The sequence below is a fragment of the Stegostoma tigrinum genome, chromosome 42 (genome assembly GCF_030684315.1).
Source record: "Stegostoma tigrinum isolate sSteTig4 chromosome 42, sSteTig4.hap1, whole genome shotgun sequence".
Lineage (NCBI taxonomy): Eukaryota > Metazoa > Chordata > Chondrichthyes > Orectolobiformes > Stegostomatidae > Stegostoma > Stegostoma tigrinum.
Window position 1 is genome coordinate 6,102,842 of NC_081395.1, and position 27,782 is coordinate 6,130,623.

Here is a 27,782-nt window from a genome sequence, read left to right on the forward strand (position 1 = left end):
ATTAGAAGATGCTCAAGGGACGGGAATTGGAGGAAGTTACAGAGATAGGGAGGGGGTGTAGGGGCTGGAGGGGGTTACAGAGATAGGGAGGGGGTGTAGGGGCGGGAGGGGGTGACAGAGATAGGGAGGGGGTGTAGGGGCTGGAGGGGGTGACAGAGATAGGGAGGGGGTGTAGGGGGTTACAGAGATAGGGAAGGGATGTAGGGGCAGGAGGGGGTGACAGAGATAGGGAGGGGGTGTAGGGGCTGGAGGGGGTGACAGAGATAGGGAGGGGGTGTAGGGGGTTACAGAGATAGGGAAGGGGTGTAGGGGCAGGAGGGGGTGACAGAGATAGGGAGGGGGTGTAGGGGCTGGAGGGGGTGACAGAGATAGGGAGGGGGTGTAGGGGCTGGAGGGGGTGACAGAGATAGGGAGGGGGTGTAGGGGGTTACAGAGATAGGGAAGGGGTGTAGGGGCAGGAGGGGGTGACAGAGATAGGGAGGGGGTGTAGGGGATGGAGGGGGTTACAGAGATAGGGAGGGACATAAGGGCCAGGGAGGATGACAGAGATAGCGAGGGGGTGTAGGGGCTAGAGGGGGTGTAGGGGCTGGAGGAGGTGACAGAGATAGGAAGGGGGTGTAGGGGGTGACAGAGATAGGGAGGGGGCGTAGGGGCTGGAGGGGGTGACACAGATAGGGAGGGGTGAAGGAACTGGAGGGGGTGACAGAGATAGGGAGGGGTGAAGGAACTGGAGGGGGTGACAGAGATGGGGAGGCTGTGTAGGGGCAGGAGGGTTGACAGGCATAGGAAGGAGGTGGAGAGGTGTAGGGGCTGGAGGAGGTGACAGAGATAGGGAGGGGTGCAGGTTATTGGGGTCATTACTGTGATCAGAGTGTAGCAGGGAGGGATTTGAAAACCAGGAGAGGAATTGTAAAATTGAGGTATTTTGCTCACAGCCACCCCTGTGGCACTCCACTGATGCCCAGTGTCCTCGACCTCTATTACCCGTCGCATTCCTCAACCATCCCCACAAGGACCAGGCGCCTGGACTTCAAGCCCAGAAGACTGTAATACTGACCTTGACCACCAGAGGGGGCATGATGCTTCTGGGGGTGTCCTGGTGCTGAGTTCCATTCTCCACTTCCTCCTTCATCTCTCCCTCATCCTCCTCTTCCTCTCCCTCATCCTCCTCCTCCTCCTCCTCCTTCTTCTTCTTCTTCTTTCTCTTCATATTTATGTCTGCCTTCACCTTCTGCAGAACAACCTGAAGCGGCTTCAAATTTACCTGATGGAACATGACCCGATCCGAAATGAGATGCTTCGGCACTGCTATCACTGTGCTCTGAGATGTTATGGAAGTGAGGTGCAGGAGAGGGTGCAGCTGTCAGACTCGGTCCTCAGACCATCGCTCACCCCCATCCCACCCACCGATCTGGGACAGAAAGGACATCGTCACTCTTGAAACACCTCACACACACAAGGAAGTGCTGTGTAAAACGTACTCTAAAAAACGTGTGCTACTCAGCACAGCAAGATCCCACACACCGCAATGTGAAAATGACCCAGATCACCTGTTTTCAGCAAAGCTGGTTGAGGTTAAACATTGGACCCATGAGAGGGCTTTGGGGGGGTCGCATATTAATGTCTCATCTGAAAAATGACACCTCCGACAGTGCGGCACTCCATCAGCACTGACCCTCCGATAGTGCCTGCTCCCTCAGCACTGACCCTCCGACAGTGCCCGCTCCCTCAGCACTGACCCTCCGATAATGCCTGCTCGCTCAGCACTGACCCTCCGACAGCGCACGCTCCCTCAGCACTGACCCTCCGACAGTGCCCACTCCCTCAGCACTGACCCTCCGACAGTGCCCGCTCCCTCAGCACTGACCCTGCGTCAGTGCCCACTCCCTCAGCACTGACCCTCCGACAGTGCCCGCTGCCTCAGCGCTGACCCTGCGACAGTGCCCACTCCCTCAGCACTAACCCTCCGACAGTGCCCACTCCCTCAGCACTGACCCTGCGACAGTGCCCACTCCCTCAGCGCTGACCCTCCGACACTGCCCGCTGCCTCAGTGCTGACCCTCCGACAGTGCTGACTATAGCACAGGAATTATTTGTAAAAGTCTCTGGAGTAGGTACTCAATTTCCTTTCCATGAGAAAAACCACGACTGAAAGCTGGGAATGAGTTGTCGGGCTCGTTGGATAGGACTGGCAGTGATAAAGAACAGACAGACACAGACTGAGAGACAGACACTGAGAGAAAGAGAGAGAGACAGACAAAGAGACACAGACTGAGCAAGAGACCAAGAGCGACTGACAGAGTGAAAAAGACAGTAGAGAGAGAGAGAGTGAGAGGGGTGAAAATGGCACATTTCTTATGATAGCAAAACCTCCAGCCACCAGGAGAGGGCACCATCTGCACATATTATTGACTGTGTCTGAATGGATCTCCCCCCAGCAGGAACAGGGACAGTGCTGATGTGTGATATCAACAGCTAAGCTCTATCTGGGGAGAACAGTACCTACAGTGACTCACAGCAATACTCCAGCAAAGTGGAACACAGCTGTACGAGGTTGTAGAACCGAGTCAGGTGTAGAGAAAGATGGAGATATGAAACAAAACCAACAACAATGTGCTGGCACCTTTACCTGACGTAACATCCTCCTGGCCACGTAACCCAACAAATTTTGGTCCTGGGCCACACGAAGAGCCTTTAGGAGCAGTCTTGTTTGAAGAGATTGGTTTAATGAGAGTCTTAATGGAGAAGAAAGAGAGAGAGAGAGAGAGAGAGAGACGCAGCAAGGTTTAGGGAGGGATATCCAGAGTCCCAGGAAGCAGAAGGAATGCCCACAAAGCCCAGTCACAGGAACTGAGAGGTGCTCGTAAGGACTGAGTTCGAATGCTGACATCTTGGAGGGGTGTAGCGGTTTTAGAAAGTTACAGAGATGGAGAGGGCTATAGGGGCTGGAGGGGGTGACAGAGACAGGGAGGGGTTGTAGGGGCTGGAGGAGGTGACAGAGATAGGGAGGGGTGTAGGGGCTGGAGGAGATGACAGAGATAGGGAGGGGGTGTAGGGGCTGGAGGGAGTGACAGAGATAGGGAGGGGGTGTAGGGGCTGGAGGGGGTGACAGAGACAGGGAGGGGTTGTAGGGGCTGGAGGGGGTGACAGAGATAGGGAGGGGGTGACAGAGACAGGGAGGGGGTGTAAGGGCTGGAGGGGAGTGACAGAGACAGGGAGGGGTTGTAGGGGCTGGAGGAGGTGACAGAGACAGGGAGGGTGTGTAGGGGCTGGAGGAGGTGACAGAGACAGGGAGGGGGTGTAGGGGCTGGAGGAGGTGACAGAGACAGGGAGGGGGTGTAGGGGCTGGAGGGGAGTGACAGAGACAGGGAGGGGTTGTAGGGGCTGGAGGAGGTGACAGAGACAGGGAGGGGGTGTAGGGGCTGGAGGAGGTGACAGAGATAGGGAGGGGTGTAAGGGGCTGGAGGGGGTGACAGAGATAGGGAGGGGGTGTAGCAGCTGGAGGAGGTGACAGAGACAGGGAGGGGGTGTAGCAGCTGGAGGGGGTGACAGAGATAGGGAGGGGGTGTAGGGGCTGGAGGGGGTGACAGAGATAGGGAGGGGGTGTAGGGGCTGGAGGAGGTGACAGAGATAGGGAGGGGGTGTAGGGGGCTGGAGGAGGTGACAGAGATAGGGAGGGGGTGTAGGGGCTGGAAGGGGTGACAGAGACAGGGAGGGGGTGTAAGGGGCTGGAGGGGGTGACAGAGACAGTGAGGGGGTGTAAGGGTCTGGAGGGGGTGACAGAGACAGGGAGGGGGTGTAAGGGGCTGGAGGGGGTGACAGAGACAGTGAGGGGGTGTAAGGGGCTGGAGGGGGTGTAAGGGGCTGGAGGGGGTGACAGAGACAGTGAGGGGGTGTAGGGGCTGGAGGGGGTGACAGAGACAGGGAGGGGGTGTAGGGGCTGGAGGGGGTTTACAGAGATAGGGAGGGGGTGTAGGGGCTGGAGGGGGTGACAGAGACAGGGAGGGGGTGTAAGGGGCTGGAGGGGGCGACAGAGATAGGGAGACGTGTAGGGGTTTGCAGAGTCAAGAGAAATAGGGAGTGTGTTTCAGGGATCAAGGAGATGACAGAGATCTGCAAGGGGTATAGGAACTGGAGGAGGTTACAGAGGTAGAGAGATGTAAGGGCTGTGTAGTGTTTACAGAAATAAGGAGAGGGATTGTAGGGCCTGAGGAGGTGACAGAGATGAGCAGGGGATCTTAAGAGGCTCTGGAAGGTTTACGCCCAGTTATAACACAAACCTGCATCGTTACACATCAGGTAGACAGATCCTCTCACCCCCTGCCCTGAGACATTACCTAAATCCTCTAACCCAACCCGTTTTAAACTCATCCCCCTAATATCCATCCAGCCAGAGACCGGGATACTATCTGGATTATAGGGCCTGTTAACATCTCCCTCTCTGTCTCAACAGCCAAATTCAATTGCGTTGCACCTGTCACAACCTCAGGCTGTCCCAATGCCATTTGCTGGTGATCTCAGCAATGCAGGAAGTGCACTGACCATGCACAGCAAGATCCCACACACAGTGATTAACGAGCAAACTATCTGCGTCAGCGATGACCATCAGAAGCCATAAAGAAAAGACCGGCATTTTCATAAATCGTTCACAAAATCGAAATACCTGGGGGCATTGCAAATCAGAAGAAAGATGAAATGGGCTAGAAATGCTCTGGGGGATAGGGAGCTGGGGTGGGGGTGCCTGCCAGTCTGTATGGGTCAAGGAAACAAAGTAACGTTCCACTCCAAGGACCCTTCTTCAGAACTGGGAAGAGTCTGATGTGTGAATAGGAATGACAAAGCTAAGTGGAAGGAGATGGAAAAGGAACAGAGGCAGATCTGGAGGAGGTGAAGATGCCAGCAGAAGAGTAATAATCATTTCACTGGACTAGTGAGGGGGCTCGGTGGCAAGATTCAAATCCCGTCTCCAAAATCTTTGCTTGTATTCAATTTAAAATCTGCAACTGGAAGCTGGTCTTGGTAACGACATCTGTGACTTAATTGTCGCTGCTCATCAAAATGGGTGGCTCAGTGGTTAGCACCACAGCCTTATGGCGCCAGGGACCCGGGTTCAATTCCACCCTCGGGCAACTGCATGGAGTTTGCACGTTCTCCCCCCTGTCTGTGTAGGTCTCCCCCGGGGTGCTCCGGTTTCCTCCCACAGTCCAATGACACGCAGGCTAGATGGACTGGGGAAAGGCAGGGTTACAGAATTGGGTAGGATGCCCTTCAGAGGGTCGGGATGGGCCGAATGGCCTGCTTCCACATTGGTTGGGATTCTATGGTCTGAAAGAGCCCAGCTGGGTCACTAATGCCCATTTACGGAGGGAAAGCAGCTGCGTTTTACCTAATCTGGGTGCACTGGTGACCTGCAGCATCATGGTCAGCTCTTAACTGCCTCTCTGAAATAGCCTAAGCCAGACACTCAGTTCAAAGGGCAACTCAGGATGAACAATAAATGCCAGCGATACCCACATCCCATTAAGGAATAACCAAACAGACAATCAATCCCCTGCTGAATTCCTTGTGTCTATATCTCAGAGCATTGATTGCAATGCAGTTCCTAGCATTACCCCCAACCAGCTCATTACCCGCTACACTCACCGGCTCAGCCTGCTCCTCTAACCCTGTGGTCGCCCTGCTCCTCAGCAGTCTGGAGCTCCCTCGGATGGGATTCCTGGGCGTCAGGATCAACATTCCCTTTGATTGGGAATCTACTTCTTCTTGCCCCTCGGGTTCCATCACACCCTGCTCTGGAACCTGCATTCAGAACAGGAAATACAGGACATCTCTTTTTCATGGTAAAACATTTCCTTGGCTCGGCGCTTTCTAATGCAACTTGATCTCAGCAATATAGGGGTGATGTGATGGCTCAGTCGTTAGCACTGCTGCCTCACAGTGCCAGGGATCCAGGTTCAATTACACCCTCGGGCGACTGTCTTGCGTAGAGTTCGCACATTCTCCCCATGTGTTCTACTTTCCTCCCACTGTCCAAAGACGGGCAGGCCACAAGTGGATTGGCTGTGCTAAATTACTCGTAGAGCCCAGGAACGTGTAGGCTAGATTGGGTTAGCCATGGGAAACGTGTCCAGGGATGAGCAGGTTAGGTTGGGTTAGTCATGGGAAATGTGTCCAGTGATGTGCAGGTCAGGTTGGGTTAGTCATGGGAAATGTGTCCAGGGATGTGCAGGTCAGGTTGGGTTAGTCATGGGAAATGTGTCCAGGAACGTGCAGGCGAGATTGGGTCAGCCACGGGAAATGTGTCCAGGGATGTGCAGGCTAGATTGGGTTAGCCATGGGAAACGTGTCCAGGAACGTGCAGGCTAGATTGGGTTAGCCATGGGAAATGTGTCCAGGAACGTGCAGGCTAGATTGGGTTAGCCATGGGAAATGTGTCCAGGGATGTGCAGGTTGGGTTGGGTTAGTCATGGGAAATGTGTCCGGGAACGTGCAGGTTAGGTTGGGTTAGTCATGGGAAATGTGTCCAGTGATGTGCAGGTCAGGTTGGGTTAGTCATGGGAAATGTGTCCAGGGATGAGCAGGTCAGGTTGGGTTAGCCATGGGAAATGTGTCCAGTGATGTGCAGGTTAGGTTGGGTTAGTCATGGGAAATGTGTCCAGGGATGAGCAGGTCAGGTTGGGTTAGTCATGGGAAATGTGTCCAGGGATGAGCAGGTCAGGTTGGGTTAGTCATGGGAAATGTGTCCAGTGGTGTGCAAGTCAGGTTGGGATCGCCATGGGAAATGTGTCCAGGGATGTGCAGGTTAGGTTGGGTGAGTCATGGGAAATGTGTCCAGGGATGTGCAGGTTAGGTTGGGTGAGTCATGAGAAATATGTCCAGGGATGTGCAGGTTGGATTGGGTTAGTCATGGGAAATGTGTCCAGGAACGTGCAGATTAGGTTGGGTTAGTCATGGGAAATGTGTCCAGTGATGTGCAGGTCAGGTTTGGATCGCCATGGGAAATGCGTCCAGGGATGAGCAGGTTAGGTTGGGTTAGTCATGGGAAATGTGTCCAGGGATGTGCAGGTTAGGTTGGGATTGCCATGGGAAATGTGTCCAGGGATGTGCAGGTCAGGTTGGGTTAGTCATGGGAAATGTGTCCAGGAACGTGCAGGTTAGGTTGGGTTAGTCATGGGAAATGTGTCCAGTGATGTGCAGGTCAGGTTGGGTTAGTCATGGGAAATGTGTCCAGGGATGAGCAGGTCAGGTTGGGATCGCCATGGGAAATGTGTCCATGGATGTGCAGGTCAGGTTGGGATCGCCATGGGAAATGTGTCCAGGGATGTGCAGGTTAGGTTGGATTAGTCATGGGAAATGTGTCCAGGGATGTGCAGGTCAGGTTGGGTTAGCCATGGGAAATGTGTCCAGGAACGTGCAGGCTAGATTGGGTTAGACATGGGAAATGTGTCCAGGAACGTGCAGGCTAGATTGGGTTAGCCATGTGAAATGTGTCCAGGGATGTGCAGGTCCGGTTGGGTTAGTCATCGGAAATGTGTCCAGGAACGTGCAGGTTAGGTTGGGTTAGACATGTGAAATGTGTCCAGGGATGTGCAGGTCCGGTTGGGTTAGTCATCGGAAATGTGTCCAGGGATGTGCAGGTCAGGTTGGGATCGCCATGGGAAATGTGTCCAGGGATGAGCAGGTTGGGTTGGGTTCGTCATGGGAAATGTGTCCAGGAACGTGCAGGTTATGTTGGGTAAGTCATGGGAAATGTGTCCAGTGATGTGCAGGTCACGTTGGGTTAGTCATGGGAAATGTGTCCAGGGATTTGCAGGTTGGGTTGGGTTAGTCATGGGAAACGTGTCCAGGGATGTGCAGGTCAGGTTGGGATCGCAATGGGAAATGTGTCCAGGGATGTGCAGGTCAGGTTGGGATCGCCATGGGAAATGTGTCCAGGGATGTGCAGGTTAGGTTGGGTTTGTCATGGGAAATGTGTCCAGGGATGTGCAGGTTAGGTTGGGTTAGTCATGGGAAATATGTCCAGGGATGTGCAGGTCAGGTTGGGTTAGTCATGGGAAATGTGTCCAGGGATGTGCAGGTCAGGTTGGGTTAGTCGTGGGAAATGTGTCCAGGGATGTGCAGGTTGGATTGGGTTAGTCATGGGAAATGTGTCCAGGGATGTGCAGGTCCAGTTGGGTTAGTCATGGGAAATGTGTCCAGGAACGTGCAGGTTAGGTTGGGTTAGTCATGGGAAATGTGTCCAGTGATGTGCAGGTCAGGTTGGGTTAGTCATGGGAAATGTGTCCAGGGATGAGCAGGTCAGGTTGGGATCGCCATGGGAAATGTGTCCAGGGATGTGCAGGTCAGGTTGGGTTAGTCGTGGGAAATGTGTCCAGGGATGTGCAGGTCAGGTTGGGTTAGTCATGGGAAATGTGTCCAGGGATGTGCAGGTCCAGTTGGGTTAGTCATGGGAAATGTGTCCAGGAACGTGCAGGTTAGGTTGGGTTAGTCATGGGAAATGTGTCCAGTGATGTGCAGGTCAGGTTGGGTTAGTCATGGGAAATGTGTCCAGGGATGAGCAGGTCAGGTTGGGATCGCCATGGGAAATGTGTCCAGGGATGTGCAGGTCAGGTTGGGATCGCCATGGGAAATGTGTCCAGGGATGTGCAGGTTAGGTTGGGTTAGTCATGGGAAATGTGTCCAGGGATGTGCAGGTTAGGTTGGGTTAGTCATGGGAAATGTGTCCAGGGATGAGCAGGTTAGGTTGGGTTAGTCAGGGGAAATGTGTCCAGGGATGTGCAGGTTAGGTTGGGATTGCCATGGGAAATGTGTCCAGGGATGTGCAGGTCAGGTTGGGTTAGTCATGGGAAATGTGTCCAGGGATGAGCAGGTTAGGTTGGGTTAGTCATCGGAAATGTGTCCAGGAACGTGCAGGCTAGTTTGGGTTAGTCACGGGAAATGTGTCCAGGAACATGCAGGCTAGTTTGGGTTAGTCACGGGAAATGTGTCCAGGAACATGCAGGCTAGATTGGGTTAGCCATGGGAAATGTGTCCAGGAACGTGCAGGCTAGATTGGGTTAGCCATGTGAAATGTGTCCAGGGATGTGCAGGTCCGGTTGGGTTAGTCATGGGAAATGTGTCCAGGGATGTGCAGGTCCGGTTGGGTTAGTCATGGGAAATGTGTCCAGGGATGTGCAGGTCCAGTTGGGTTAGTCATGGGAAATGTGTCCAGGGATGAACAGGTTGGGTTGGGTTAGTCATGGGAAATGTGTCCAGGAACGTGCAGGTTAGGTTGGGTTAGCCATGGGAAATGTGTCCAGGGATGTGCAGGTCAGGTTGGGATCGCCATGGGAAATGTGTCCAGGGATGTGCAGGTCAGGTTGGGATCGCCATGGGAAATGTGTCCAGGGATGTGCAGGTTAGGTTGGGTTAGTCATGGGAAATGTGTCCAGGGATGTGCAGGTTAGGTTGGGTTAGTCATGGGAAATGTGTCCAGGAACGTGCAGGCGAGATTGGGTTAGCCACGGGAAATGTGTCCAGGGATGTGCAGGCTAGATTGGGTTAGCCATGGGAAACGTGTCCAGGAACGTGCAGGCTAGATTGGGTTAGCCATGGGAAATGTGTCCAGGAACGTGCAGGCTAGATTGGGTTAGCCATGGGAAATGTGTCCAGGGATGTGCAGGTTGGGTTGGGTTAGTCATGGGAAATGTGTCCGGGAACGTGCAGGTTAGGTTGGGTTAGTCATGGGAAATGTGTCCAGTGATGTGCAGGTCAGGTTGGGTTAGTCATGGGAAATGTGTCCAGGGATGAGCAGGTCAGGTTGGGTTAGCCATGGGAAATGTGTCCAGTGATGTGCAGGTTAGGTTGGGTTAGTCATGGGAAATGTGTCCAGGAACGTGCAGATTAGGTTGGGTTAGTCATGGGAAATGTGTCCAGGGATGTGCAGGTCAGGTTTGGATCGCCATGGGAAATGTGTCCAGGGATGAGCAGGTTAGGTTGGGTTAGTCATGGGAAATGTGTCCAGGGATGTGCAGGTTAGGTTGGGATTGCCATGGGAAATGTGTCCAGGGATGTGCAGGTCAGGTTGGGTTAGTCATGGGAAATGTGTCCAGGAACGTGCAGGTTAGGTTGGGTTAGTCATGGGAAATGTGTCCAGTGATGTGCAGGTCAGGTTGGGTTAGTCATGGGAAATGTGTCCAGGGATGAGCAGGTCAGGTTGGGATCGCCATGGGAAATGTGTCCAGGGATGTGCAGGTCAGGTTGGGATCGCCATGGGAAATGTGTCCAGGGATGTGCAGGTTAGGTTGGGTTAGTCATGGGAAATGTGTCCAGGGATGTGCAGGTCAGGTTGGGTTAGTCATCGAACAAATGTGTCCTGGAACGTGCAGGCTAGATTGGGTTAGCCATGGGAAATGTGTCCAGGAACGTGCAGGCTAGATTGGGTTAGACATGGGAAATGTGTCCAGGAACGTGCAGGCTAGGTTGGGTTAGTCATGGGAAATGTGTCCAGGGATGTGCAGGTTAGGTTGGGTTAGTCATGGGAAATGTGTCCAGTGATGTGCAGGTCAGGTTGGGTTAGTCATGGGAAATGTGTCCAGGGATGTGCAGGTTGGATTGGGTTAGTCATGGGAAATGTGTCCAGGAACGTGCAGGGTAGGTTGGGTTAGTCATGGGAAATGTGTCCAGTGATGTGCAGGTCAGGTTGGGTTAGTCATGGGAAATGTGTCCAGGGATGAGCAGGTCAGGTTGGGATCGCCATGGGAAATGTGTCCAGGGATGTGCAGGTCAGGTTGGGATCGCCATGGGAAATGTGTCCAGGGATGTGCAGGTTAGGTTGGGTTAGTCATGGGAAATGTGTCCAGGGATGTGCAGGTTAGGTTGGGTTAGTCATGGGAAATGTGTCCAGGGATGAGCAGGTTAGGTTGGGTTAGTCAGGGGAAATGTGTCCAGGGATGTGCAGGTTAGGTTGGGATTGCCATGGGAAATGTGTCCAGGGATGTGCAGGTCAGGTTGGGTTAGTCATGGGAAATGTGTCCAGGGATGAGCAGGTTAGGTTGGGTTAGTCATCGGAAATGTGTCCAGGAACGTGCAGGCTAGTTTGGGTTAGTCACGGGAAATGTGTCCAGGAACATGCAGGCTAGTTTGGGTTAGTCACGGGAAATGTGTCCAGGAACATGCAGGCTAGATTGGGTTAGCCATGGGAAATGTGTCCAGGGATGTGCAGGTCCGGTTGGGTTAGTCATGGGAAATGTGTCCAGGGATGTGCAGGTCCAGTTGGGTTAGTCATGGGAAATGTGTCCAGGGATGAGCAGGTCACGTTGGGTTAGTCATGGGAAATGTGTCCAGGGATTTGCAGGTTGGGTTGGGTTAGTCATGGGAAACGTGTCCAGGGATGTGCAGGTTAGGTTGGGTTAGCCATGGGAAATGTGTCCAGGGATGTGCAGGTCAGGTTGGGATCGCCATGGGAAATGTGTCCAGGGATGTGCAGGTCAGGTTGGGATCGCCATGGGAAATGTGTCCAGGGATGTGCAGGTTAGGTTGGGTTTGTCATGGGAAATGTGTCCAGGGATGTGCAGGTTAGGTTGGGTTAGTCATGGGAAATATGTCCAGGGATGTGCAGGTCAGGTTGGGTTAGTCATGGGAAATGTGTCCAGGGATGTGCAGGTCAGGTTGGGTTAGTCGTGGGAAATGTGTCCAGGGATGTGCAGGTCAGGTTGGGATCGCCATGGGAAATGTGTCCAGGGATGAGCAGGTTGGGTTGGGTTCGTCATGGGAAATGTGTCCAGGAACGTGCAGGTTATGTTGGGTAAGTCATGGGAAATGTGTCCAGTGATGTGCAGGTCACGTTGGGTTAGTCATGGGAAATGTGTCCAGGGATTTGCAGGTTGGGTTGGGTTAGTCATGGGAAACGTGTCCAGGGATGTGCAGGTTAGGTTGGGTTAGCCATGGGAAATGTGTCCAGCAATGTGCAGGTCAGGTTGGGATCGCAATGGGAAATGTGTCCAGGGATGTGCAGGTCAGGTTGGGATCGCCATGGGAAATGTGTCCAGGGATGTGCAGGTTAGGTTGGGTTTGTCATGGGAAATGTGTCCAGGGATGTGCAGGTTAGGTTGGGTTAGTCATGGGAAATATGTCCAGGGATGTGCAGGTCAGGTTGGGTTAGTCATGGGAAATGTGTCCAGGGATGTGCAGGTCAGGTTGGGTTAGTCGTGGGAAATGTGTCCAGGGATGTGCAGGTTGGATTGGGTTAGTCATGGGAAATGTGTCCAGGGATGTGCAGGTCCAGTTGGGTTAGTCATGGGAAATGTGTCCAGGAACGTGCAGGTTAGGTTAGGTTAGTCATGGGAAATGTGTCCAGTGATGTGCAGGTCAGGTTGGGTTAGTCATGGGAAATGTGTCCAGGGATGAGCAGGTCAGGTTGGGATCGCCATGGGAAATGTGTCCAGGGATGTGCAGGTCAGGTTGGGTTAGTCGTGGGAAATGTGTCCAGGGATGTGCAGGTCAGGTTGGGTTAGTCATGGGAAATGTGTCCAGGGATGTGCAGGTCCAGTTGGGTTAGTCATGGGAAATGTGTCCAGGAACGTGCAGGTTAGGTTGGGTTAGTCATGGGAAATGTGTCCAGTGATGTGCAGGTCAGGTTGGGTTAGTCATGGGAAATGTGTCCAGGGATGAGCAGGTCAGGTTGGGATCGCCATGGGAAATGTGTCCAGGGATGTGCAGGTCAGGTTGGGATCGCCATGGGAAATGTGTCCAGGGATGTGCAGGTTAGGTTGGGTTAGTCATGGGAAATGTGTCCAGGGATGTGCAGGTTAGGTTGGGTTAGTCATGGGAAATGTGTCCAGGGATGAGCAGGTTAGGTTGGGTTAGTCAGGGGAAATGTGTCCAGGGATGTGCAGGTTAGGTTGGGATTGCCATGGGAAATGTGTCCAGGGATGTGCAGGTCAGGTTGGGTTAGTCATGGGAAATGTGTCCAGGGATGAGCAGGTTAGGTTGGGTTAGTCATCGGAAATGTGTCCAGGAACGTGCAGGCTAGTTTGGGTTAGTCACGGGAAATGTGTCCAGGAACATGCAGGCTAGTTTGGGTTAGTCACGGGAAATGTGTCCAGGAACATGCAGGCTAGATTGGGTTAGCCATGGGAAATGTGTCCAGGAACGTGCAGGCTAGATTGGGTTAGCCATGTGAAATGTGTCCAGGGATGTGCAGGTCCGGTTGGGTTAGTCATGGGAAATGTGTCCAGGGATGTGCAGGTCCGGTTGGGTTAGTCATGGGAAATGTGTCCAGGGATGTGCAGGTCCAGTTGGGTTAGTCATGGGAAATGTGTCCAGGGATGAACAGGTTGGGTTGGGTTAGTCATGGGAAATGTGTCCAGGAACGTGCAGGTTAGGTTGGGTTAGCCATGGGAAATGTGTCCAGGGATGTGCAGGTCAGGTTGGGATCGCCATGGGAAATGTGTCCAGGGATGTGCAGGTCAGGTTGGGATCGCCATGGGAAATGTGTCCAGGGATGTGCAGGTTAGGTTGGGTTAGTCATGGGAAATGTGTCCAGGGATGTGCAGGTTAGGTTGGGTTAGTCATGGGAAATGTGTCCAGGAACGTGCAGGCGAGATTGGGTTAGCCACGGGAAATGTGTCCAGGGATGTGCAGGCTAGATTGGGTTAGCCATGGGAAACGTGTCCAGGAACGTGCAGGCTAGATTGGGTTAGCCATGGGAAATGTGTCCAGGAACGTGCAGGCTAGATTGGGTTAGCCATGGGAAATGTGTCCAGGGATGTGCAGGTTGGGTTGGGTTAGTCATGGGAAATGTGTCCGGGAACGTGCAGGTTAGGTTGGGTTAGTCATGGGAAATGTGTCCAGTGATGTGCAGGTCAGGTTGGTTAGTCATGGGAAATGTGTCCAGGGATGAGCAGGTCAGGTTGGGTTAGCCATGGGAAATGTGTCCAGTGATGTGCAGGTTAGGTTGGGTTAGTCATGGGAAATGTGTCCAGGGATGAGCAGGTCAGGTTGGGTTAGTCATGGGAAATGTGTCCAGGAACGTGCAGATTAGGTTGGGTTAGTCATGGGAAATGTGTCCAGGGATGTGCAGGTCAGGTTTGGATCGCCATGGGAAATGTGTCCAGGGATGAGCAGGTTAGGTTGGGTTAGTCATGGGAAATGTGTCCAGGGATGTGCAGGTTAGGTTGGGATTGCCATGGGAAATGTGTCCAGGGATGTGCAGGTCAGGTTGGGTTAGTCATGGGAAATGTGTCCAGGAACGTGCAGGTTAGGTTGGGTTAGTCATGGGAAATGTGTCCAGTGATGTGCAGGTCAGGTTGGGTTAGTCATGGGAAATGTGTCCAGGGATGAGCAGGTCAGGTTGGGATCGCCATGGGAAATGTGTCCAGGGATGTGCAGGTCAGGTTGGGATCGCCATGGGAAATGTGTCCAGGGATGTGCAGGTTAGGTTGGGTTAGTCATGGGAAATGTGTCCAGGGATGTGCAGGTCAGGTTGGGTTAGTCATCGAACAAATGTGTCCTGGAACGTGCAGGCTAGATTGGGTTAGCCATGGGAAATGTGTCCAGGAACGTGCAGGCTAGATTGGGTTAGACATGGGAAATGTGTCCAGGAACGTGCAGGCTAGGTTGGGTTAGTCATGGGAAATGTGTCCAGGGATGTGCAGGTTAGGTTGGGTTAGTCATGGGAAATGTGTCCAGTGATGTGCAGGTCAGGTTGGGTTAGTCATGGGAAATGTGTCCAGGGATGTGCAGGTTGGATTGGGTTAGTCATGGGAAATGTGTCCAGGAACGTGCAGGTTAGGTTGGGTTAGTCATGGGAAATGTGTCCAGTGATGTGCAGGTCAGGTTGGGTTAGTCATGGGAAATGTGTCCAGGGATGAGCAGGTCAGGTTGGGATCGCCATGGGAAATGTGTCCAGGGATGTGCAGGTCAGGTTGGGATCGCCATGGGAAATGTGTCCAGGGATGTGCAGGTTAGGTTGGGTTAGTCATGGGAAATGTGTCCAGGGATGTGCAGGTTAGGTTGGGTTAGTCATGGGAAATGTGTCCAGGGATGAGCAGGTTAGGTTGGGTTAGTCAGGGGAAATGTGTCCAGGGATGTGCAGGTTAGGTTGGGATTGCCATGGGAAATGTGTCCAGGGATGTGCAGGTCAGGTTGGGTTAGTCATGGGAAATGTGTCCAGGGATGAGCAGGTTAGGTTGGGTTAGTCATCGGAAATGTGTCCAGGAACGTGCAGGCTAGTTTGGGTTAGTCACGGGAAATGTGTCCAGGAACATGCAGGCTAGTTTGGGTTAGTCACGGGAAATGTGTCCAGGAACATGCAGGCTAGATTGGGTTAGCCATGGGAAATGTGTCCAGGGATGTGCAGGTCCGGTTGGGTTAGTCATCGGAAATGTGTCCAGGGATGTGCAGGTCCAGTTGGGTTAGTCATGGGAAATGTGTCCAGGGATGAGCAGGTCACGTTGGGTTAGTCATGGGAAATGTGTCCAGGGATTTGCAGGTTGGGTTGGGTTAGTCATGGGAAACGTGTCCAGGGATGTGCAGGTTAGGTTGGGTTAGCCATGGGAAATGTGTCCAGGGATGTGCAGGTCAGGTTGGGATCGCCATGGGAAATGTGTCCAGGGATGTGCAGGTCAGGTTGGGATCGCCATGGGAAATGTGTCCAGGGATGTGCAGGTTAGGTTGGGTTTGTCATGGGAAATGTGTCCAGGGATGTGCAGGTTAGGTTGGGTTAGTCATGGGAAATATGTCCAGGGATGTGCAGGTCAGGTTGGGTTAGTCATGGGAAATGTGTCCAGGGATGTGCAGGTCAGGTTGGGTTAGTCGTGGGAAATGTGTCCAGGGATGTGCAGGTCAGGTTGGGTTAGTCATGGGAAATGTGTCCAGGGATGTGCAGGTCCAGTTGGGTTAGTCATGGGAAATGTGTCCAGGAACGTGCAGGTTAGGTTGGGTTAGTCATGGGAAATGTGTCCAGTGATGTGCAGGTCAGGTTGGGTTAGTCATGGGAAATGTGTCCAGGGATGAGCAGGTCAGGTTGGGATCGCCATGGGAAATGTGTCCAGGGATGTGCAGGTCAGGTTGGGATCGCCATGGGAAATGTGTCCAGGGATGTGCAGGTTAGGTTGGGTTAGTCATGGGAAATGTGTCCAGGGATGTCCAGGTTAGGTTGGGTTAGTCATGGGAAATGTGTCCAGGGATGTGCAGGTTAGGTTGGGTTAGTCATGGGAAATGTGTCCAGTGATGTGCAGGTCAGGTTGGGTTAGTCATGGGAAATGTGTCCAGGGATGTGCAGGTTGGATTGGGTTAGTCATGGGAAATGTGTCCAGGAACGTGCAGGTTAGGTTGGGTTAGTCATGGGAAATGTGTCCAGTGATGTGCAGGTCAGGTTGGGTTAGTCATGGGAAATGTGTCCAGGGATGAGCAGGTCAGGTTGGGATCGCCATGGGAAATGTGTCCAGGGATGTGCAGGTCAGGTTGGGATCGCCATGGGAAATGTGTCCAGGGATGTGCAGGTTAGGTTGGGTTAGTCATGGGAAATGTGTCCAGGGATGAGCAGGTTAGGTTGGGTTAGTCAGGGGAAATGTGTCCAGGGATGTGCAGGTTAGGTTGGGATTGCCATGGGAAATGTGTCCAGGGATGTGCAGGTCAGGTTGGGTTAGTCATGGGAAATGTGTCCAGGGATGAGCAGGTTAGGTTGGGTTAGTCATCGGAAATGTGTCCAGGAACGTGCAGGCTAGTTTGGGTTAGTCACGGGAAATGTGTCCAGGAACATGCAGGCTAGTTTGGGTTAGTCACGGGAAATGTGTCCAGGAACATGCAGGCTAGATTGGGTTAGCCATGGGAAATGTGTCCAGGAACGTGCAGGCTAGATTGGGTTAGCCATGGGAAATGTGTCCAGGAACGTGCAGGCTAGATTGGGTTAGCCATGGGAAATGTGTCCAGGAACGTGCAGGCTAGATTGGGTTAGCCATGTGAAATGTGTCCAGGGATGTGCAGGTCCGGTTGGGTTAGTCATGGGAAATGTGTCCAGGGATGTGCAGGTCCGGTTGGGTTAGTCATGGGAAATGTGTCCAGGGATGTGCAGGTCCAGTTGGGTTAGTCATGGGAAATGTGTCCAGGGATGAGCAGGTTGGGTTGGGTTAGTCATGGGAAATGTGTCCAGTGATGTGCAGGTCACGTTGGGTTAGTCATGGGAAATGTGTCCAGGGATTTGCAGGTTGGGTTGGGTTAGTCATGGGAAATGTGTCCAGGGATGAGCAGGTCACGTTGGGATCGCCATGGGAAATGTGTCCAGGGATGAACAGGTTGGGTTGGGTTAGTCATGGGAAATGTGTCCAGGAACGTGCAGGTTAGGTTGGGTTAGCCATGGGAAACGTGTCCAGGGATGTGCAGGTTAGGTTGGGTTATTCATGGGAAATGTGTCCAGTGATGTGCAGGTCAGGTTGGGTTAGCCATGGGAAATGTGTCCAGGGATGTGCAGGTCAGGTTGGGATCGCCATGGGAAATGTGTCCAGGGATGTGCGGGTCAGGTTGGGATCGCCATGGGAAATGTGTCCAGGGATGTGCAGGTTAGGTTGGGTTTGTCATGGGAAATATGTCCAGCGATGTGCAGGTTAGGTTGGGTTAGTCATGGGAAATGTGTCCAGGGATGTGCAGGTCAGGTTGGGTTAGTCATGGGAAATGTGTCCAGGGATGTGCAGGTCAGGTTGGGATCACCATGGGAAAGATGGGAGTTATGGGAACAGCTTCGGGGGGGCGGTTTTGGATTGGATAGTTTTCGGAGTGTCAGTGCACGCTTGATGAGCTCGACGGCGTCGGTGCCTGCGGTGTGGAGAGATGCCATTCAGCCCGTCGTGTTCTGGACTCGCCCTCTTTAACTAACACCACCCCCGCCTCTCTCAATATCCAAATGCTCGTTGGAACCTGCCACCATCACATTTCCAGGCAGTGCCTTTCACACTGTAACCACTCCCTGTGCGAAGAGACAAAAAGTTTCTTCTCGCAATGACATTGTTTCGTTCCCTAAACAATTTAAAACTGCGGTGTTTGAAATCTCGATCCTTGAGCAGATTCTTCCTGTGCACCTTTATCCAGGCCCCCTCACTTCAGTCCGCTAACTGGCCACGTTTACTACAATTTGAAGGGTATTTTGTTGTCGCTGTTTTGTATTTTTGCCATCGAGAAATGCATTTTTCATTCGCTTTTTTTGGCGCCAAAAGTGATCAGAAACTGATCTGTGAATGCTGCGTCCACTTCCGGGATGCCTTGGAGAAATAAAAATTTCGAAGTGTAACATTTTATAGTAAATCTAATGCAGCATTTGGGGGTGGAGTGAATTCCCGACTCTCTCGGTCGCTGTTGCTTCTATTTTTGAACACACATGCCTGCGGGAATGTTGTCAGCATTGGAAACTGACACAGTTAAAATGTTGCAAAATATGCGCTGGTTTGACAACATAAAACTCAGGATGAGCGTTAATTACTGCCACCATGTTTCCCTGAAACACCACCCGGGGGTAAGGACACACAGACAAACACAGTAGGAGGTACTAGACATGGGGACGCAATGACATTAGAGTTCACTGGCTAATTTTACGAATGCCGGAGGTTTTGGGGAGGGCGATCTGCAAATTCAGGTCTAGTTCTCAAGCGTTCAGTCCCCAGCAGTACTATTTTTTTTGGAATACAAAACAAACGCTTTCACTTTTGCACTTTGCTCGAATTCATTCTTACGCCAGTCCCTCTTAAAGATGCACGTACCTGCTCCTTCAGACGCTTCGACCTCCTTCGATGTTCCTGGACCTTCCTCGGCATTGCAGTACGACAGCAAGTCTTGTCCCACACCCCACCAAAACAAGACAAAACTTCCCTTTAAGGGGGGGAACTTTTTTTCTAAGTTACTGGTGGGATGTCTTGGTTTTGCTTCGTTTGCTGACTGCGTCTGCAGTGGCTTTTGATTTGCAAACTGATTTAGGAAACCGGTGAAAATCCCCTTTAAGAAGAAAGACCCTTGTGGCTAGCAAGGCATTCGCCAACGCCGCAGCATAAACTTTCGAATTCAAACAGGTTTGTCAGTTTGAGCGGGTTTTTTTTTTAATCTTTCCTGTTCTGTCCATCAACCAACAATAACGCTGCCCTCCAGTGGAGAAGGAATGTTGCACAGCTCCGTCTCTACTTTTACATTGGTCCAGTCGTATCACACCCTCTCCTGGGACTCTGTACCTAACCCCGTGCTGTCCCTGTCCCTGGGAGTGTTCAATGGGGGACAGTGTAGAGAGAGCTTTACTCTGTATCTAGCCCTGTGCTGTCCCTGTCCCTGGGAGTGTTTGATGGAGGGACAGTGTAGAGGGAACTTTACTCTGTATCTAACCCCGTGCTGTTTACTGTCCTGGGAGTGTTTGATGGGGGACAGTGTAGACAGAGCTTTACTCTGTACCTAACCCCGTGCTGTCCCAGTTCTGGAAGTGTTTGATGGGGACAGTGTAGAGGGAACTTTACTCTACCTAACCCCGTGCTGTCCCTGTACTGGGGAGTGTTTGATGGGGGACAGTGTAGAGGAAGCTTCACTCTGTATCTAACCCCGTGCTGTCCCAGTTCAGGAAGTGTTTGATGGGGGACAGTGTAGAGGCAGCTTTACTCTGTACCTAACCCCGTGCTGTCCCTGTCCTGGGGAGTGTTTCATGGGGACAGTGTAGAGGGAGCTTTACTCTACCTAACCCCGTGCTGTCCCAGTTCTGGAAGTGTTTGATGGGGTCAGTGTGTCATAGAACATGGAACATAGAACATTACAGCACAGTACAGGCCCTTCGGCCCTCGATGTTGTGCCGACCTGTCATACCAATCTCAAGCCCATCTAACCTACACTATTCCATGTACGTCCATATGCTTGTCCAATGATGACTTAAATGTACCTAAAGTTGGCGAATCTACTACCGTTGCAGGCAAAGCGTTCCATTCCCTGACTACTGTCTGAGTTAAGAAACCACCTCTGACATCTGTCCTATATCTTGCACCCCTCAATTTAAAGCTATGCCCCCTCGTGCTCGCCGTCACCATCCTAGGAAAAAGGCTCTCCCTATCCACCCCGTCTAACCCTATGATTATTTTATATGTTTCAATTAAGTCACCTCTCAACCTTCTTCTCTCTAATGAAAACAGCCTCAAGTCCCTCAGCCTTTCCTCGTAAGACCTTCCCTCCATACCAGGCAACATCCTAGTAAATCTCCTCTGCACCCTTTCCAAACCTTCCACATCCTTCTTATAATGCGGTGACCAGAACTGTACACAATACTCCAAGCGCGGCCGCACCAGAGTTTTGTACAGCTTCACCATAACCTCTTTTTTCCGGAACTCGATCCCTCTATTAATAAAAGCTAAAACACTGTATGCCTTCTTAACAGCCCTGTCAACCTGGGTGGCAACTTTCAAGGATCTGTGTACATGTACACTGAGATCTCTCTGCTCATCTACACTACCAAGAATCTTACCATTAGCCCAGTACTTTGCCTTCTGGTTACTCCTACCAATGTGCATCACCTCACACTTGTCCGCATTAAACTCCATTTGCCACCTCTCGGCCCAGCTCTGCAGCTTATCTACGTCAAGAGAGCTTTACTCTACTCAGAGTGGTAGGGGCATGGAATGCACTGCCGGAGAGGGTAGTGGAGTCGGCCTCATTAGGGGCATTTAAGTGGCTATTAGATAGGCATAAGGATGATAGTATAAGGTAGGGGTGCAAGTTAGATAGACCTTAGTATTAGCGTAAAAAGTTCGGCACAAATTGTGGGCTGAAGGGCCTGTGCTATGCTGTACTATTCTATATTCTATGTTTTGTATCTAATCCCGTGCTGTCCCTGTCCTGGGAGTGTTTGATGGGGTTAGTGTAGAGGGAGCTTTACTCTGTATCTAACCCCGTGCTGTCCCTGTCCTGGGAGTGTTTGATGGGGTCAGTGTAAAGGGAGCTTTACGCTGTATCTAACCCCGTGCTGTCCCTGTCCTGGGAGTGTTTGATGGGGTCAGTGTAGAGGGTGCTTTACTCTGTATCTAACCCTGTGCTGCCCCTGTCCTGGGAGTGTTTGATGGAGGGGGGACAGTGTAGAGGGAGCTTTACTCTATATCTAACCCCATGCCGTCCCTGTCCTGGGAGTGTCTGATGGGGTCAGTGTAGAGGGAGCTTTACTCTGTATCTAACCCTGTGCTGTCCCTGTCCTGGGGAGTGTTTGGGCATAGCATGGAGGGAGCTTTACTCTGTTTCTTTACTTTGTATCCACCATCATCCCAGAACCAAAGAGAGCACAAGCAACTGTGCTTCAATGACTATACCCAGTGGCTCTGACCTCCATCAATCATAAAGGCTGGTCATGGCCCACATCAGCCCCAGTCTCCAAACCTGCTTCGATCCCCTACACTTTGCCCAGTGATGTAACAGGTCAACAGCAGACACCGTTTCCAAAGCCCTGCACTCATCCCTGCAACATGTGGACAACGAGACTCCTACTCACTGACTACAGCTCTGTCTTTGATACCACAATCACCCCCAGCTCAATCTCAAAACTTCCAGAACTATGTCTCAGATCTGCCCTCTGCAACTGGATCCTCAGTTTTCTGACCTAGACAACATTCTCGATAACTCTCAACACTGAAGCCCTTCCGCACCCCCCCCCCCAAAGAATGCGTTCTCAGCCCCTTACTCTAAGCTCATGTTTGTGTAGCCAAATTACGAAGGAACGCCATCGACCAGTTTGTTGACAATGCCACCACTGTAGGTCAGAATATCAAACAACGATGAGTCAGAATAGACGAAGAAGACAGAGGGCTTGGTGTTGTGGTTGCAACGATAACAGCCTCTCTCTCAATGTCGCAAAACTAAAGAACTGATCATTGACTTCAGGAAGAAAGGAGGAGGACACGTCCCCATCTACATCAACGCAGCTGAGGTGGAGAGGGTCAACAGCATCGGGTTCCTAGGAGAGATGATAACCAACACCCTGTCCTGGGCTTCCCATGTAGATGTGATGGTCAAGAAGGCACAACAAGAAGGCAGCTCAGGAAATTTCGTATGTCCTTAAAGGTCCCTCACCAACATTTACAGATGCACCATTGAAAGCAAACTGCTCGGGTGCATAACGGCCTGGTACGGCAACTGCTCTGCCCAGCTGTTCTGCAAGAAGCTACAAAACGTTGTGTGCACATCCCAGAAGGCAGCCTCCCATCCATGGACTCCACTTACACTTCTCATTGCCATGGAAAGGCTGCCAACATCATCAAAGACCCATCCCCCACCCCAGTAGTGTTCTCCCAAAACTTTTTCCATCAGGCAGAAGATACAGAAGCTTGAAGACATACACCAAGGAAGAACAGCTTCTTCCCTGCAGTTAGTAGACTGATGAATGGTCTCTCTAACTTCAAACAGTGTGCGTTTTGCTAATGATCGTATTGCTTTGGGCACTTCTTGTGGGGGGTAACTTTGTACGCGTTGCTCTGTCTGAGCACCCTATGATCTGTATGTACTTGCTTGCTAATGACCTGCCTGGACTGCTTGCAAACAAAGCTTTACACTGTACTTAGGTACATTTCACTACAATAAATCAAACCAAATGTAATCATGTACCGTCCCTGTCCCTGGGGAGTGTTTGGTGGGAACAGTGTAGAGAGCTTTACTCTGTATCTAACCCCGTGCTGTCCCTATCCTGGGAGTGTTTGGTGGGAACAGTGTAGAGAGATTTACTCTGTATCTAACCCTGTGCTGTCCCTGTCCTGGGAGTGTTTGGTGGGAACAGTGTAGAGAGCTTTACTCTGTATCTAACCCCGTGCAGTCCCTGTCCTGGGAGTGTTTGTTGGGAACAGTGTAGAGAGCTTTACTCTGTATCTAACCCTGTGTTGTCCCTGTCCTGGGAGTGTTTGGTGGGAACAATGTAGAGGAAGCTTTACTCTGTATCTAACCCTGTGCTGTCCCTGTCCTGGGAGTGTTTGGTGGGAACAGTGTAGAGGGAGCTTTACTCTGCATCTAACCCCATGCTGTCCCTGTCCTGGGAATGTTTGATGGGGGACAGTGTAGAGATAGCTTTACTCTGTATCTAACCCTGTGCTGTCCCTGTCCTCGGGGGTGTTTCATAGGGACACAGTGTAGAGGGAGCTTTACAAGTTGCTTTTCTTCTTATAGACTGCTCAGCAGCTGTCCCCCAGTCAGTCTCTCTGAAAGAAACCAGGACAAAATGCACTTCTTAAAGCCTCAGCACAGTCACAAATTTTCAGCAGCTGTGGGAAGAGACCAACAAACAGAGGTTCCCTCTGTGCATCAGAACCCAACAAATTAAAATTGTCAAATTCACATTTATGTGTCTTTTTGGCCTACTCCCTTACATCAGTCACCTCCTCCTCCGCTTAATCCCAACACACTCACTGCTGTGCCATAAACTGGGCCCCTGAATCTCTTCATCCCCTCCTTTAAGGTGTTCCTTCGGTGTCCTGTGGAAAGCAGGAAACTATGAGCCAGTTAGCTTGACATGTGCTGTGGGAAAAGGTATTAAAATCAGACATTACAGAGATTATAGGTTCACACTTAGAAAAGGCAAGGTCATTGGAAAGTGTCAACACAATTTTGTCAAAAGGAAATCCATTTTATCCAAATTATTGGAGTGGACCCTGTGGAGATTGGAGAGGTGCTAAATGAATATTTTTCATCTGTTTTTACTCAGGAAAAGGAGAATATTGTAGAGGATGGAATTTTTCGGAGGATTCTCTGGGAATGTAGGGAGGAGGTGGCGGAGCCTTTGGCCTTGATCTTTGAGTCCTCATTGTCTACAGGTTTAGTACCAGAGGACTGGAGAATTGCAAATGTTGTGTCCTTGTTCAAGAAGGGCAGTAGAGATGACCCAGGTAATTATAAACCCAGTGAGCCTTACGTCTGTTGTAGGAAAAGGTTTGGAAAGGATTATAAGAGATAGGATTTGTAATCATCTAGGAAGCAACAATTTGATTGGAGATAGTCAACATGGATTCGTCAAGGGCAGGTCGTGTCTCACAAACCTCACTGAGTTTTTGAGAAGGTGACCAAGCATGTGGATGAGGGTCGGGCAGTTGGCGTGGTGTACATGGACTTCAGTAAAGCCTTTGATAAGGTTCCAAATGGTAGGCTATTGGAGAAAATACGGAGGCATGGGATTGAGGGAGATTTAGCAGTTTGGATTAGAAACTGGCTTTCTGTAAGAAAGCAATGAGTGATGGTTGATGGAAAATATTCAGCCTGGAGTCCGGTTACTGGGGGTGTGCCTCAAGGATCTGTTTTGGGACCACTGCTGTTTGTCATTCTTATAAACGATTTCAACACAGGCATAGGTTAATGGGTTTAGTAAGTTTGCAGATGGCACTAAAGTCGGTGGAGTGGTGGACAGTGTGGAAGAATGTTGCAGGTTGCAGGGAGACTTGGATAAACTGCAGAATTGGGCTGTAAGGTGGCAAATGGAGTTTAATACGGATAAGTGTGAGGTGGTTTACTTTGGGAGGAATAATAGGAAGGCAGAATACTGGGTCAATGGAAAGATTCTTGATAGTGTGGATGTGCAGAGGGATCTTGGTGTCCATGTACATAGATCCCTGAAAGTTGCCACCCAGGTTGATAGTGCTGTTAAGAAGGCTTACGATGTGTTAGGTTTAATTGGGAGAGGGATGGAGTTCCGGAGCCGTGATGTCATGCTGCAACTGTACTAAACGCTAGTGCGGCCTCATTTGGAATACTGCGTGCAGTTCTGGTCGCCCCATTACTGGAAGGATGTGGAATCATTGGAAAAGGTGCAGAGGAGATTTATCAGGATGTTGCCTGGTCTGGAGCAAAGGTGTTATGAGGAAAGGCTGAGGGACTTGGGTCTGTTCTTATTGGAGAGAAGAAGGCTAAGAGGGGATTTAATGGAGACATACAAGATGATCAGAGGATTAGATAGGGTGGACAGCGAGAGTCTTTTTACGAGGATGATGATGTCGGCTTGTATGAGGGAGCATAGCTACAAATTGAGGGGTGATAGATTTAAGACAGATGTCAGAGGCAGGTTCTTTACTCAGAGAGTGGTAAGGGTGTGGAACGCCCTGTCTGCCAATGTAGTTAACTCAGCCACATTAGGGGCATTTAAACAGTCCTTGGATAAGCATATGGATAATGATGGGATAGTATAGGGGGAGGGGCTTAGATTAGTTCACAGGTCGGCGCAACATTGAGGGCCGAAGGGTGAGTTCTGTGCTGTATTGTTCTATGTTCATAGGAGTAAAATGCACTACGGATAAATGAGTCTTTTTCCCACCGCAGGATGTGACTAGTGGACCAGACTGGGGCCCCTCAAAATATTTTACAAAGGTAGCCTAAACCCTAACTTTTTCTTATTTTAAAGGTAGATCTGAAGTGCATGTTCCAGATGTGATGTGACTGGTCAAACTACTCAATGCTTAGCAAAACACTATTTATTTAAGCACTATAGTTCAAATACAAACAAAGAAGGAATTTAGAATAGCAACAATTGGAAAATTTAACTGAATAATAGATACAGTAACTATTACTAACTAACTGTTCCAATATGGTAACATTTCATATACACACCCCTTGGCAAAAACACAAATTCAGACACAGATGCTTCTGAGAGACAGTAGGAACTGCAGATGCTGGAGAATCCGAGATAACAAGGTGTGGAGCTGGATGAACACAGCATCAGAGGGGCAGAAACATCAGCGTTCCTGGTCCTGAGATGCTGCTTGGCCTGCTGTGTTCATCCAGCTCCACACCTTGTTATCTCAGGTTCTTAACAGCAGTTCTCCATTCCAGGAGGGATAAAGCATTAAGAGGAATTTCGGAAAAAGTAGCAGCGAGGAATCATTCACTGAACAGCTTCCAGCTCTCCTGAGACCCCAAACAGCTTCTGCTGCTTAAAGCTAAAAAAATTAGAAAGCCTGATCTGTGAGAAGTGGCCACTCCCATTCAAGCTGCTTCCATGGTTCTAACTTTTCTAAAGAAAACCTAAAAGCTTCCCATGTTGTTTACTTGAGCTGACTTCAATAGCCAGTTCAGCACCTCTGCCTTTACAAATTCTCTTCAAACAAAAAAAGACAAAATAATCTTTTAAAGTGACACTATCATCACAAGTCCCTCATGGATCTGTTCTGAGCTCTCAACATTTTCCAATTTATATCAATGACTTACCAAAGGGAAAGTGAAGAAGTGGGAGCTAAATTTACAATTGACACAAAGACACATGTTATGAAGATAACATAACAAGGATGCAGACCAATTTGGATAAGTTAAGTGATCGCGCAAAACTTTGGTATATGACATGGAAAATGATAAAATTGTTCACTTTGGCAGGAAGAATAAAAAGGCAGGGTATAGAGAATAGCTGCAGCATTCTAAGTTGCAGAATGATCTATGTGTTTGAATACTCAAATCGCAAAAAGTGTGTAGGTACAGCGAATAATGAAGTGGCTTGTTAGAATGTTATCCCTTAATGATAAGAAGAAATTTCTTCAGCCAGAGACTGATGAATCTATGGAACTCATTGCTGCAGAGGCCAAGTCATTGAGCGTATTTAAGACAGAGATAGCTGGGTTCTTGATTGGAAAGAGGGATCGAGGGTGACAGGAGGGAAGGCAGGAGATTGGGGTTGAGAAACATATCAAACATGACCGAATGGTGGAGCTGAATGGCCAAATTCTGGTCCAATAGCTTACAGTCTTATTATGGGGTCTATTATGAGAGGAACTGAAAATAAAAAGAAGTAAATTATGCTTCAGTTACATAGCGGATTGGTAAGACCATACCTAGAGCATAGTGTGCTTATTTAAAGATGCAATTTTAAAAATTCATTCATAGGATGAAGGCGTCGCTGACCAGGCCATCATAATATCCCATCTCTAATTGCCCAGAGGGCAGATAAGAGTTAACCCCATTGCTATCGGTCTGGAGTCACATGTCGGCCAGACCAAGTAAGGATGGCAGATTTCCTTCCCTAAAGGGTGTTTTTTTTCTGATAATCAAACAACATCAGACTCTATAATTCCAGATTTTTATTGAATTAGAATTCCACCATCTGCCGTGGCGGGATTCAAATCCAGGTCCAGTGATAATTCTACTAGACTGTCACCTCCCCTAAACGTAAAGGGGCTTGAGGCAGTTCAGCAGAGGTTTACTAGAAGGAGTGGGTTGTCTTATTTAGGAAAGGTTGGACATACTGGGTTTAAATCCTCTGGAATTCAAAGCAGCGAGGGACAATTTGACTGAAGTTTACAAGACACGCAAGATAACACAACCCAAAGTCAATCACTAACAGTCCCCATTAATAGCTATTCATCCTCCTAGCCAGATTGTTATCCACTCCTTTATCTGTCCAACTGTTCTTCTCTCTCTCTTTTTGGCTGTATCCCCACCTATCATTTACTCCTTACCCTCTCCCAACACCCTGTGTTCTGCATATAATCCAACATTTTCCATGCTACCATCAGTTCTGAGGAAGGGTCACTGGACCCGAATCATTAATGCTAATTTCTGCCCTCAGGTGCTGCCAGACCTGCTGAGCTTTTCCAGCAACTTCGGTTTTTGTTCCTGATTCACAGCATCCACAGTTCATAGTTCTGAGGAAGGGTCACCAGACCCAAAATGTTAACTCTGTTTTATCCTTCACGGATGCTGCCAGAACCGCTGGGCTTTTCCAGCAACTTTCCTTTTGTTCCACAGTTCTATTGGTGGCTCTAAGACCCTGAACAGCCTGACGATTTGAATGTGGAAAGGATGTTTCCTCTTGTGGGTCAGTCCAAAACCAGGGGGCACTGTTTTAA

The 27,782-nt window shown here is 50.4% G+C and overlaps 1 protein-coding gene across 1 annotated transcript in view; it reads right to left on the reverse strand.

Annotated features, from left to right (window-relative positions):
- pld7 (phospholipase D family, member 7) overlaps nucleotides 1–19,097 on the reverse strand; it is a 37,120-nt gene extending 18,023 nt beyond the window's left edge. Inside the window, exons 1-3 of the mRNA XM_059641581.1 lie at nucleotides 18,732–19,097; nucleotides 5,644–5,799; nucleotides 1,058–1,264 (exon numbers count right to left, since the gene is read on the reverse strand). Coding sequence (XP_059497564.1) covers nucleotides 1,058–1,264; nucleotides 5,644–5,799; nucleotides 18,732–18,785 — 417 coding nt within the window. The 5' untranslated portion in view covers nucleotides 18,786–19,097. The remainder of the gene's footprint in view (nucleotides 1–1,057; nucleotides 1,265–5,643; nucleotides 5,800–18,731) is intronic.
- Between the last annotated feature and the right edge of the window lie 8,685 nt (nucleotides 19,098–27,782).